The 12578-nt window shown below is 32.9% G+C and overlaps 1 protein-coding gene across 1 annotated transcript; it reads left to right on the top strand.

Annotated features, from left to right (window-relative positions):
* The first annotated feature begins 7301 nt into the window (after positions 1-7301).
* On the top strand, positions 7302-11366 carry LOC131954978 (serine/threonine-protein phosphatase 6 regulatory ankyrin repeat subunit B-like). The gene is made up of 2 exons (XM_059318838.1): positions 7302-7956; positions 8146-11366. The coding sequence occupies exons 1-2, from the start codon at positions 7302-7304 to the stop codon at positions 11364-11366; spliced, it is 3876 nt and encodes a 1291-aa protein (XP_059174821.1).
* The last annotated feature ends 1212 nt before the right edge of the window (positions 11367-12578 follow it).

Genomic DNA, 12578 nt, shown 5'->3' with positions numbered 1-12578 from the left:
ATACAACCTACACACATTACATTACATTTAATTAATCCCAAGTTAATTTGCACTCTCTGAATATTTAATACATAAAAGTATTAACCAATTCCATGCAAATATATATTTGTGACTTTTTTCCTGTGACTTTTTTTCCTGTGACTTTTTTTCTGTGTTTTTTTTTCCTATTTTATTTTAGCTTCAAATTAAGTTATAATCTTAACATCTATATTCTGATTAAAATAATATAAATTAAATAGCTTTAAAAAAGCGAATGTGATACAAAAAATACAGCAAAACAAATAACCATGCAAATAAATCTATATACTACTAAAACTCAAGTTTGTTTACATGTTTGAATATTTAGTTTTTTGTGGTTTTTTTTGTTTGTCTGATTGACTGTTGTAAATGGATACACTCTATGTGGAGAGCTGTAAAATAGTGTGTAGGTAGAGAACAATTTTTGTTTTCAGACAGACTGTTATTCACAAATTTATTTAAAGACGTTAGTTAATTTATTGATTTATTCATAGGTAGATTAAACACATTAATTTTAAAAGATTAGAAAAACGACTTGACTTGACGGAATAGTGACGTCACATGATGTGTTTATTTTTTACATCAATAATGGCGGCCTATCAAAGAAGATTGTGTTCCCATTCCAAAGTTTAACGCGTTCTAAAGCTAATTTTCTGTCGGCTATAACTTTAACAATACGTCCGTTTATTGTATTTATTACGTTCCAACACTTATATCAATTTCCAACTGTCTTTTTCATTTAGTTTTACGATAAATTTCTCTAGATCTGCAGATCAGCTGTCGAAGGAAGAACAAGCGTCAAGTTGAAGTTATGAATCTAGATCTAGATCTTTACGTAAATTCTAGATCTAGACTATAAATTCTACATCTAGAATCTATTTCAGGCCTTAATTATTTTATGTAAATCTTTGTTTAGCTTTAATGATCATCTAATTCGAGAATACATGGGATGTATCTATCTAGGTTCTAGATCTAGATATAGTAGGATTACTCGCTAACTTGGAGGCGTGGTCGGCTGCTAACAACAGCATGGCGTCCGGACCGGACGCACGACTTCCGACCATTTTTAGGCCACAATTACCACGAGCAAAATGGCCGGTTTTCACGTTATTTAAACATGCTATAGGTGGCCAGGGCTAAATATGCCAGAAAAGCATTTTGAATAATGAAAGCTAAATTTTAAATCGGTGTTATTAAAATTAATAGAACTTTTATAAGTATGAATTATATAGATTGTAATTATGTTAAACATAATATTTATAGCATTTAATAGAATGTCCACAGTTTTCATCGTGTTTTTTTTTAAATTAAATTACCGTGAAATGGTAAGGTCATCTGAATTACTGCCCTCAACTCATCGCAACAATAGTTATACTTAGTTCAACCACCTTTACTGCCCACATTTATCACGCTCATTACATAACAAAACTTAGGATCAAAACAGAGAGCCGATAAGGTTCAAAGGCTGTCATTGACACAAAACGTCAACAACACAAAATTTGTTCGGACAATGCCTACCGAGGGGAGGCCGACCAGAGAATAGCCTACGGCACAAAATATGCAAAACACAATGATATGCCTAAATTTCTTATATAGTTAACTTTTCTACCGCGTATTTAACTAAACACGTAACAAAAGTTGAGATTGTTGTGTAAATTATCTTGGTGTATTTTTACTTACAATTTTTATAAACCAGAATGCGTTTAACGTCTATAAATAATTTATGTTATCAAAAAATACAACCCACAACAATAAACATACAAAATTTTACAATTCTTAACAAATAAATCAAAGTATTTCTAAAAAGATTTTTGTGACTTTTTTCTGTGACTTTTTTTCCGATAAAATTTTTCCATTGTGACTTTTTTTCCATGACTTTTTTTCCTAGCAAAAAGTGCGACTTTTTTCTGTGTTTTTTTCCGTTCACCAAAAGCCTAGCCCCCCCCCCCCCCCCCACACACACACACCACATGAAAAAGACGTAACACCTTAGCTTACAACCCTCATCAATACTGATTTTTTTTACATCGATTTCTTTCTGCCAAAAATTGTCTTTACACTATCTGGACACCTCCTCCCCCTCAAAACACATCGTCACAAAATTACGAAATCCATGAGGAGTTTGGCGCCATTTATGGACGTTTTAACGTTTGTTTAGGGATTACTAAGAACTTAAGTGCTACTTGTTTTACTTTAGTAGGTTTATAAAATTTGTAAATACTACTGTACAATGTTAGTTGCATATTGAAAATATGGATTTTAAACAACCAATTTTTTCCTGAGAAAATGTTTCTTGTAAAGAATGGGACGATAGAGAGCTAGACTGCTAACCCTGAAATCTCGAGTTCGAATCCGGGTTCAAGTCAGTAGAACTTCGCTGAGTCCACCCAGCTCTGATGAGTACCTAACCCACGTTAGGGAAACAAAGGCTGGACATATTGCTGACTACGCAATCTCTAAATATTCCGAGGTCATCTGAAGCAGTGGGGTCGGCGTGGTCTAGTCGGTAAAGCTCATGGTTGCTAAACCGAAAAGTCTCGAGTTCGAACCCTCGGGCAGATGAGGCTCGTTAGCTGGGGATAGCCACTCTTCTAGGAGAGACTACTCCAAAATTAAACAACTGCTGCCTTGTAGGTTGTTCTTGGTTGGACAAAGGCTATGGAAGCAAATTCAAAAAGAAAAGCAGGCTGAAATCGGAGTCAATGGCCTCAATGGCGCATAACCAGTTGACACGTAACGCTTAATTGTGTTGGAGGCGTGGTCGAGTCGGCAAAAAGCTAATGGTTGATAAATTCGAACTGTCTCGAGTTCAACCCCACTGGCAGATAAATCTCGATCCCCTTCAACACTAATAATTAAGAACGAAGAAGAAGAAGAAAGATCTGAAGCAGTTGAACCCTACTTCATGTGTCCCATGTGTCTTAGGCACCAACGGGAAATTATGATGAAAACATGATGATTGCCTTCTTCTTAATCTGTTGGTACATAACTTGTACGTTTCAAGTTTCGTACAATCAGTGCATACATTTAATTCCATTATCTAAATCTATACAAACAGAATATTTACGATCAATCAAAAAAGTTTAGGAAAACCCAAAATGAGTATCCTACACTATCATCTACGCCCTACACACACATACGACGTTAGGAATAGTGCAGCTGTTTAGAGATATTGCCATTTCATGCTTCGAATACCTTGTTAGGGAAGAGTCTCTTTAAAAGCCATTTTGCCATGTGTAGAATTAAAAAGATTGAAAGTAATATTTTTTAAAAATCTAATGCTGGAGAATATTTCTATCATTATTTCTAACCAATATTGAAATACACATTTTTATTTGTTCTAGTACGAGTGTAAGATAATACACATATTTCAGCTGTTTTAATATTGGACAGGTATAAGACAACGCAGCTAAAAAAACATACAATTCTGTGGACAAGATTTCGCATTCGCTACTATCATTTTAGGTTATATAATATAAAACTGATTTATATTTCGGTACTATAAACAAACTCAGTTTACAACGTAACACGATATAGGGTACGAGATCACATAAATTACAAATAAAATTATGATACTGTAATGTATTAGTAGTCTGGTCACAATTTTGAGAAAGAAAAACGTATGAAATATCTATTCATCTGTACCATGAAAAACAGTTTCGTTTTCTATTGCATTGAAAATGACGTCATTGTGCCATTCTAATGTAGTCACCTGATATTTTTATTGAACCAACACTGTGTAGGTGACTTCCTGGTACGTACGTTTTCGCCTCCTAATTTATTTTTTTTATCTTTAAATTTGAATCTATATAGCACGCCCGTGAATTTAGTTTCTACTTTGATTATTTATCAAGAAGATTATAATTTCATTAACAAAGAGCAATAAAGATGAATGTAAAAACTGTATGTAAGCAACGGAGAAAACAAAATGGGATTAAAGAATGTATTCAAGTCAATTTGTAGGCTATAGTCTATAATTAGAAACTATATGGTGAAAGAGACAATGCATTAAGAAATAAATAAGATACCGACTATATTTTTTTAAATTTTTCTTAAGTATAAACTTTTGTGTTTGTGAAGGTAAACTAGAATCTATCAAAATATAAAGAGAAAATAAAAACCATATATTGTTCCATTAGGCCCCAAAGGTAGAATAAAGGTCACTTAGTTATATGCCTCTGTACCACGAAAAACAGTTTCGTTTGCTAGTGCATTCAAAATGACGTCATTGTGCCGTGCTAATGTAGTCACCTGATATTTTTATTGAACCTACACTGTGTAGTTGACTTCCTGGTAAGTACGTTTTCGCCTCCTGATTTCTTTTTTTTTTCATCTTTAAATTTGAATCTATATACCATGCCCGTGAATTTAATTTCTTCTTTGCTTACTTATCAAGATACTAAGTAGCAGATTATAATTTCATGAACAAAGAGAAATAAAGATAAATGTAAAAACTTAATGTAAGCAACGGAGAGAAAAATTGGTAGTAAAGAAATTAAAGAATGTAACCAAGTCAATTTGTAGGCTATAGTCTATACTTAGAAACAGTATAGTGAAAGAGATATTGCAATGAGAAATAAATAAGATACCGACTATATTCTTTTGATTTTTCTTAAGTATAAACGTTTGTGTTTGTGAAGGTAAACTAGAATCTATTAAAATATAAAGAGACAATAAAAACCATATTATATTCCATCTGGCCCGGAAGGAAGAATAAAGGTCACTTAGTTATTCGCCTCTTGGATTCTAAAGGTTGTTAATTGGATACCGTGGTCAGCGCTATGCCCACAGCTTTAAATCATGATCCGTAGCCTTAAACAAACATCACATACCACATTTATATGATATAGACGTTTAACTATAAATATATGTGGCCATGTTTCATTTAGAAATGCCTAAATTGATATAACTTAATGTTAATTTGGAAATTCAAAACTTCTTATTGATATGATTATTTTCTCAAGTTCAAAATTATTGATTTTTATTAATTTAGGAATGGTGCATTTTTTTCTAGAATTTATTTTCAAGTAACAAAATAGCTTAAATATTTTAAACTTTATATAGAGTAAGTGCAGTGCCCTTTGAAAACCGAAGATTCATTCAACGTTGAAGTAGATCTATTGTTTCTTTGTGTTGTCTGGTCAGAACTTTAAAGTCAGCAACTCAAGTCAGGTACACATTACGTCCAGAACTGAAGCCCCAAATCCACTTCTACAGATCAGCAACTGTTTGCTCTACTGATTGACCATTGTAATTATTTTAATTATTTATATATAATCACAAATACTCCCTTAATCACAAAGAAGTTTAAAATAATTATTTTTGTAAAAAAAATTAAAAATTTAATTTACCTTTAACTTAACTTTAATTGAATAACTTATGTAAGTTCCATTACTTTATATTTAAAAATAAAATCCACTTTAAGTAGTCTTGTATTTATTGTAACTAAAAAACAACTACCCAGTATATTTGTAACTACAATTTATATTAATCATTGATTATAGAATATAAAACTGATATAAAATCAACCTACCTCTATTAATAAGTAATTGTAACTCCACTGACTGACATTTTTGTTCATTATTCTTTAAATAATAGTTAAATAAAGTTTATTACCCAGGCCTAAATTAGAAGGCTTATTTTAATATATTATATATTATTATTAACTGTAGTATTTATAGTACATAGTCTTAAACTACTAAAACTAGTCTACAAATGTAATGCATGATCTACTTCTCCACTAAGTGAACTAGTAGACTACTTTTTAACTAAACTAAAAATCTTAGATCTAAATGTTTTAGTATGACAGTATTAGCAATTTTTAGATCGTACTTAGATCATCTCATCTCGGAATGAATCTCAAAATGTTATTTGTGCCTCAATTATTCTAGATCTAGTAGTTTAGTTCAAGAACAGTGGTTCTCAGCCCTTGTTTGATCGAACCTCAGGATTTGAAAATTTACCTCTCCCTGAATAACGAGAGGTCGTGCCACCTGTACTTAGAACCCCTTATACTTTAAAAAAAGAAATAGGCCTAGATTCGTTATCGATTTCTTTTATAACGACGAAGACGTTTCTAGCTAGCGTAGTCCCACGATTTATTACTTAACCAACATTGTGTAGCTGTCGTTTTACAGCCTGGTACGTACACATTCTTAACTTTTGTAGATTTTAATGTATGTGCTATTTCAGTGTATTGAAATTGTGTGTTGGAATAATAACTAAGGTATTGTTTATGAGGTAATATATTTCGTAAACAAAGAGAATAAAAATCAATAATAAAAGAGTATTTAAGCAGCGGAGAAAACACAATGGATGAAAAGAATTTCACTCAGACAATTTGACGAGATTACATATGCAGATAGAATTAGGTAAAAGAGATAATACATTAAAATACTTTTATGAATTAGAAAAGAACGAAATTATTCAGGTCAGACTGAATTATAAAAGTTTTTAAGGGTAAACTGAAACAGGTTACACGTTATGTAGGTCACCTCGTTTTTCACTTTTCTAAATCTTAGGTAAGCTGTTAGTTATAATTTGTTTAATTTTTGGATCAACTATTTAGCATATATGACTATATATGTGTTTGTATGTATGTGTGAAGACGTGTGTAGTTGTTTGTTAGGTTGCGTTTAATCCCTTCTCGCAGCACCAAAATTCGACAGAGGTGTATGACTTATAGGCACCATAGCCTAGGCAAACTACGTGTTTATCCCCTAACAGCCTTCTTCATCTTCGTCAACACACTTTCTCTGTATTCAACCGTTCTTTACATCTTTCACTGACCTTCTGCTTTTTTGATCTTGTATAAAAAAGAGAGCTGCTTATATACACACCCAGACACACACAGATGGCACGATCTTTTATTGTGCAGGTTCTGTCAAGGTCACACTATTATATTTTGGTACAACAATGTCGTAATATTTTGTATTGATGGTTTATCTGTGTCCACTGCGTTGGTTACAAAACATCTTGTTTACATCAAATATCACGACTTGTTACTAGTCAAATTCTTTCTTACATAACAACATCATGTTTACGTTACAGCTACATAATTTCTGAGTTTTGACCTTCCTATGACCTTTTTGACAGTTATTTAGTATTACTTTGTTATAAATTGCGTTATAAGTTACTTAACACTAGTTATTCACAGAATATATATATATATATATATATATATATATATATATATATATATATATATATATATATATATATATATATATATATATTCTTATAGAGCACCTTCCTATGAAGACATATCGAGATTTTAAAGCACAATGGATTTCACGGCTTCTTCATGTTTCTTTAAAGACGGAAAACATTCTGAAACAAAAGGAGCAGCCAGTAGCATGGTAGATGAGAAAGCTGCTGCTGACACATTATTTGCATCCATTAGATCTGGAAGAGCAGATGATGCTTTGAGTTTCTTCAATACCATCCGAGGCACCAAAGATATCTACAGCCAGGACACATTGGACCAAGGTCTTAGTTTAGCTTGTAAACATGGGAGACTATTCATTGTACAGATTCTAGTATTTTATGGTGCTAATATTGAGACGAAAGACGACAATGAGAACACACCACTTTTGATATGTGCTGAGAAAGGTTTCACTGACATAGCTCTGTTACTGGTTGATAAAGGCGCTGATATCAACAGCTACAATAAAGACGGCGACACAGCACTTTTACTTTCTATTCAAACATCCGGGTCCTCAGAGTTGGTTACAAAGCTTCTCGGAAAAGAAAACTTAAATGTGGACCATACGAATAGAAATGAACAAAACGCTTTCTTTAAAACCATACAAGTGTTAAATTTGCCATTATCCCGAATGTTGATTGATTATCAGGCTTACTCAAACTCTTGTACCGATACACTTAATACTACAAACACAAACATTAAAATCGAATGCAGAGCCAAAGTATTAGCTGACAGTTTAGGGCTAACAACGTTTACAGATGTTTTGATTGAACAAGTAAATAATTCTCCACCTTTACATCTTGCAGTATTGAAGAAAGACAAATATCTTATACAGCTTCTCTTGGTGTCTCGAGATTTTGACTTTAATAACAATAATAGACTTGAAAATAAAATTATTTCAAAATTTTTAATCAAACCACTAGAAGACGAAAGAGAAATTTCTGATGAAGATTTGACTATAGTTGAGATGCTAATAAAGGGTGGAGCTCCAGTGAATTTTGGTCGTTGTAATGTCTATTATGAAAGCCCTCTAACAATAGCAGTGAGGCTAGGCTGTTATGAGTTAATAAACATTTTATGTCTCAATGGTGCTGATGTGTCAGAAAATGATATTTATCATAAAAGTAAAATTCCATGGGATGAAGTCTTTGCAAAAGGTCGATGTGACATTATACACTTATTAGCGAAACATGGAGCAAAGGTCACCAACAATTTCACTTTAGCTCTCAATTCCGCTGTTGAACGAGGACAAATAGATTTTGAAAAACTAAAACTTGAACTAGAAAACATTAAGATGGAATCTACATCAAACACAAGTCAAGTATCAACGAGTAATGAAGACTGCAAAATTAGTGCAGACGCTGCAGCTCAACAATACGATATATTAAACATGATTGAGCAAGCTGCTCAATCTGGCTCACCTAAAGAAATGCTTGAAAGTTTTAATCAACTGATATACAAAGAGAACAAATTTAACCAAGAATATTTGGACAAAACTCTGATTTTGTCTTGTAGATATGGTAGAGAGTTTTTGGTAAAGATTCTGATATTTCATGGTGCAAATATAGAGACGAGAGACGACGATGGCAACACACCGCTTTTGATATGTGCTGAGAAAGGTTTCACTGACATAGCTCTGTTACTGGTTGATAAAGGCGCTGATATCAACAGTTACAACAAAGATGGTGACACAGCACTTTTACTTTCTATAAAAACATCCGGGTCTTCTGAACTGGCGAAAAGAATGCTTACAAGAAGTGATTTAAATGTGTACCATAAGAATAAAAGGGGAAATGACGCTTTGATAAAATCAATTGAAGTCTTAAACCTGCATCTAATAAGGGTCCTTCTGGAGCACAAATCTAAATTTAGTGAGTGTCTACCATCAAAAGATAATTTTAACAAAGAAGAAATTGCTTTGAAAATAGCAGATAGATTAGGTTTAAAATCATTGCTCGAAATGTTGATAAATCAACTTAACCAGGACAAAACAGCTTTGAAAATAGCTGTTTTGGAAAAGAACATATACGTTTTAGAGTTACTCTTAACATGCGGAGTTTTTAAATTTGATTACAGAGAATGGATAAATAGCTCTATTGTTTCGGATTTTTTAATATCAATAATGGAAATAAATGCACCATTGACTGATAAAGATTGGGATATTATTAAAGTATTAATTCACGCTGGTGCTCCTTTAAATTGTTATGGTCATCTGAATGGAAAATTCGAAAGCCCTCTCACATTAGCAATCAGAATGTGCCACTATGAACTAATAGAATTTTTATGTCTCAATGGAGTAAGTGTCGAAGAAAGTACCAATGATATCCCCTGGCTTGATTTGGCTAACAAAGGTCGTTGCGACATTATAAACTTGTTATTTCAACATGGAGCAAAGGCCAATGGAAATGTTTGTTTTACACTAGAATCATGTATTAAAAATCAGCAAATAGATTGTGCAAAACTACTCCTAGAATGGGGGGCTAAAGCTGATATTAGACTAATCCTTGAAGAAATTATACAAAACAACAGGGTTAAATCTTTTATGTTTTTAAGAGAATATTTCTCTTCCGATGTAAATTATGAGATCGGAAAACAAGGAACAAAGTTGCTAAATGTAGCCGCAAAAAAAGGGCACAAAGATTTGATTGAATTGTTGGTAAAAGCTGGGGCAGACATAAATGCAAGTTATGAAGACAAAACTCCCCTAATGTCAGCCGTTGATCCAACTATTATTGTGTGCTTGGTTGATCTTGGGGCTGATGTAAATATCTTAACACATGTATACGAGTACCCGTTTTCACCTCTACAATATTTTATTACTGAATGTTACAGGAGAAAAAAATCTAAAAAGAAAAACGTGCTTGAAATAATTAAAGTAATCATACAAAAAAAGGCAGACATAAATATTAAAGACAGAGAAGGTAACACTCCATTAATGAAAGCTTCAGAAATATCAGATATGGAAGATGTTTTACGTGCTCTCCTACAAGCTGGGGCAAATGTTAATCAACATGATAAGAAAGGGGAAAGTGCTTTACATTTCGCTGCAAAAAGTAATTGTATACTTAATGCGAAAGTCCTGTTGGAGTTTAATTCGGAAATCGATATAAAAAATAACGAAGGAAAGACAGCTCTGCTTTACTCCTTACAAAATGAAAGTACAAAAATGGTTCATTTACTTATAGGACAAAATGCGAGTGTAAATTGTCAAGACAACAAAGGTGATACTCCTTTGCATTACGCTTGTTCTAGATTTGACGATTCATTAAAAGTTATACACCTGCTCATTAAGTCAGGTGCTTGTGTGAATCAACAAAATAGTGAGGGCTATAAACCTCTGATGGTAGCAGCAAAAAGGAAATCATTTAAAATGATAAAACTACTATGCGAATCAGGAGCTGATATCAATATCGTTAATGAGAAGAAAAACGTAAATGCCTTCTCTATATTTTTGATCTATTTAGGTAGATACGATACCAAGAGCGTATTTTATTTTCTAGAAAAAAGATCTGAAACTTCTCACTTAAATCCTGGTGTTATTCATGCATTAATTATAAATGAGGCAGTTGGTTATTTAAAAACTATAATCGGTCTGGGTTTGGGACCTGATGACGTAACACCTGCCTGTTTTGGTTATGAATATTTATCATTTAAGAGAGCTTCACCACTATTGGTATCTCTTTTATTTGGTAACATAGATATAGCTCGGTTTTTAAACGACATTTGGTTTTTAACATCATCTGACGTGTCGTCTCTTGCCTACAATGAAACATTAAGGAAAAAGCTAGAAAAAAACAAACCAAGTGAGTGTTTAGAGTTTCTAGACGAGTACTCATCCCAGCCCATGTCTCTACAGAAACTCAGTTTTGTTGTCGTGTCGTCAGCTGTAGGTGCTGATATTGGGAGAAAAGAACGCGTGCAGCAACTACCCATTCCAAATACGTTTAAGGACAAGCTGCTGTTTAAGCATGCAAATCAGGTACTTTTGGAAGGGGAAGAAGAAAGTTTGAGTGATGAGGTTTCAACAATGAGCACATTGTCATTAGACTACTCGGTTGTGTTTCAATCAGACACCACTTATTATAGTAGTGACAGCTCTACTGATGATTCAGATAGTTATTATGACTACAATCCAGATAATTAGTCAATATTTTCATTCATATATATATATATATATATATATATATATATATATATATATATATATATATATATATATATATATATATATATATATATATATATATATATATATATATATATATATATATATATACTAGGCATACTGCCTAGCTTCGCTTAGGTTTTCAAAAAAGTTGGGGAATTGAATGATTAATTAATAGGTGATTGGCTGCTATCTTAAATGCTTAGGGCCTAAATTTTTACAGTGGAGTATTTTAATGTCACTCAAATAATCGAAGGAATATTCGCAAACTTATTACTTATACGGTTATTAGAACTGCAAGGGTTTTCTTAATATTATTAATCAAATATAATAATAAATTACTTTCGCAATTAATTTATACAATTACAGTTCAATGCAAAACTTAATTCGTAACAAAATATTTATTTTAAACAATGTTATACTTTATGATTTTTGTTTTTTTTCTTAAAAAGAGTATACAAAATATTAAAAAATTATTACATTAAAAAGTTACCTCCCCTGTTCAAAGACCAAATGACCAAATCTTGTATAATGAGAATTTCACTCGCGGTCATTTTTAGCCCTCTAAGAGGGCTGTAAGTCTGACCAACAGTTTTCTATACGGCGTAGTCAGCTTTTGAGGTGTATACAAAAAGTAGTCAGATGTAAAGACGGTAAGTGTCCCAAAATCCGTTTTGAAATCACCCTCTGTTTTTCCCATAAAATACAAAGATTATATAGGGAAATACGACTGGTCAGTTTTGACCCATTTAACGAATTTTCCCGGACATGGCGAGTTTTTTGGGACACCCCAAGGCGTTCTCCTACCACCTCACAAAATTTCAAGGGGGGTCGTCGGAGGAAATTTTTTTTCGTAATAGAGCTCATATAAAGAGAATTTCACTCGCGGTCACTTTTTAGCCCTCGTCGAGGGCTTTGAGTGAAACCGACAATTTTCCCTAAAGGTCAAGCCATTCACCTTAGAGCATGCAAAAAATTAGCCAGATGTAAAGACGGTAAGTGCCCTAAAATCCGTTTTGAAATCACCCTCTGTTTTTCCCATAAAATACAAAGATTATATAGGGAAATACGACTGGTCAGTTTTGACCCATTTAACGAATTTTCCCGGACATGGCGAGTTTTTTGGGACACCCCAAGGCGTTCTCCTACCACCTCACAAAATTTCAAGGGGGGTCGTCGGAGGAAATTTTT

Source organism: Physella acuta, unplaced genomic scaffold (genome assembly GCF_028476545.2).
Source record: "Physella acuta isolate Inbredline_101_S28 unplaced genomic scaffold, ASM2847654v3 ptg001045l, whole genome shotgun sequence".
Lineage (NCBI taxonomy): Eukaryota > Metazoa > Mollusca > Gastropoda > Physidae > Physella > Physella acuta.
Note: the sequence above shows the minus strand (reverse complement) of the source record. Positions and strands in the feature narration are given on the sequence as shown.

Excerpts from the sequence above, each read along its gene's own strand:
- LOC131954978 (XM_059318838.1), top strand. The coding sequence starts at position 7,302 with ATGGATTTCACGGCTTCTTCATGTTTCTTTAAAGACGGAAAACATTCT. Across the intron at positions 7,957-8,145 it reads AGCCAAAGTATTAGCTGACA|AAGACGAAAGAGAAATTTCT; the intron begins GTTTAGGGCTAA and ends TCAAACCACTAG.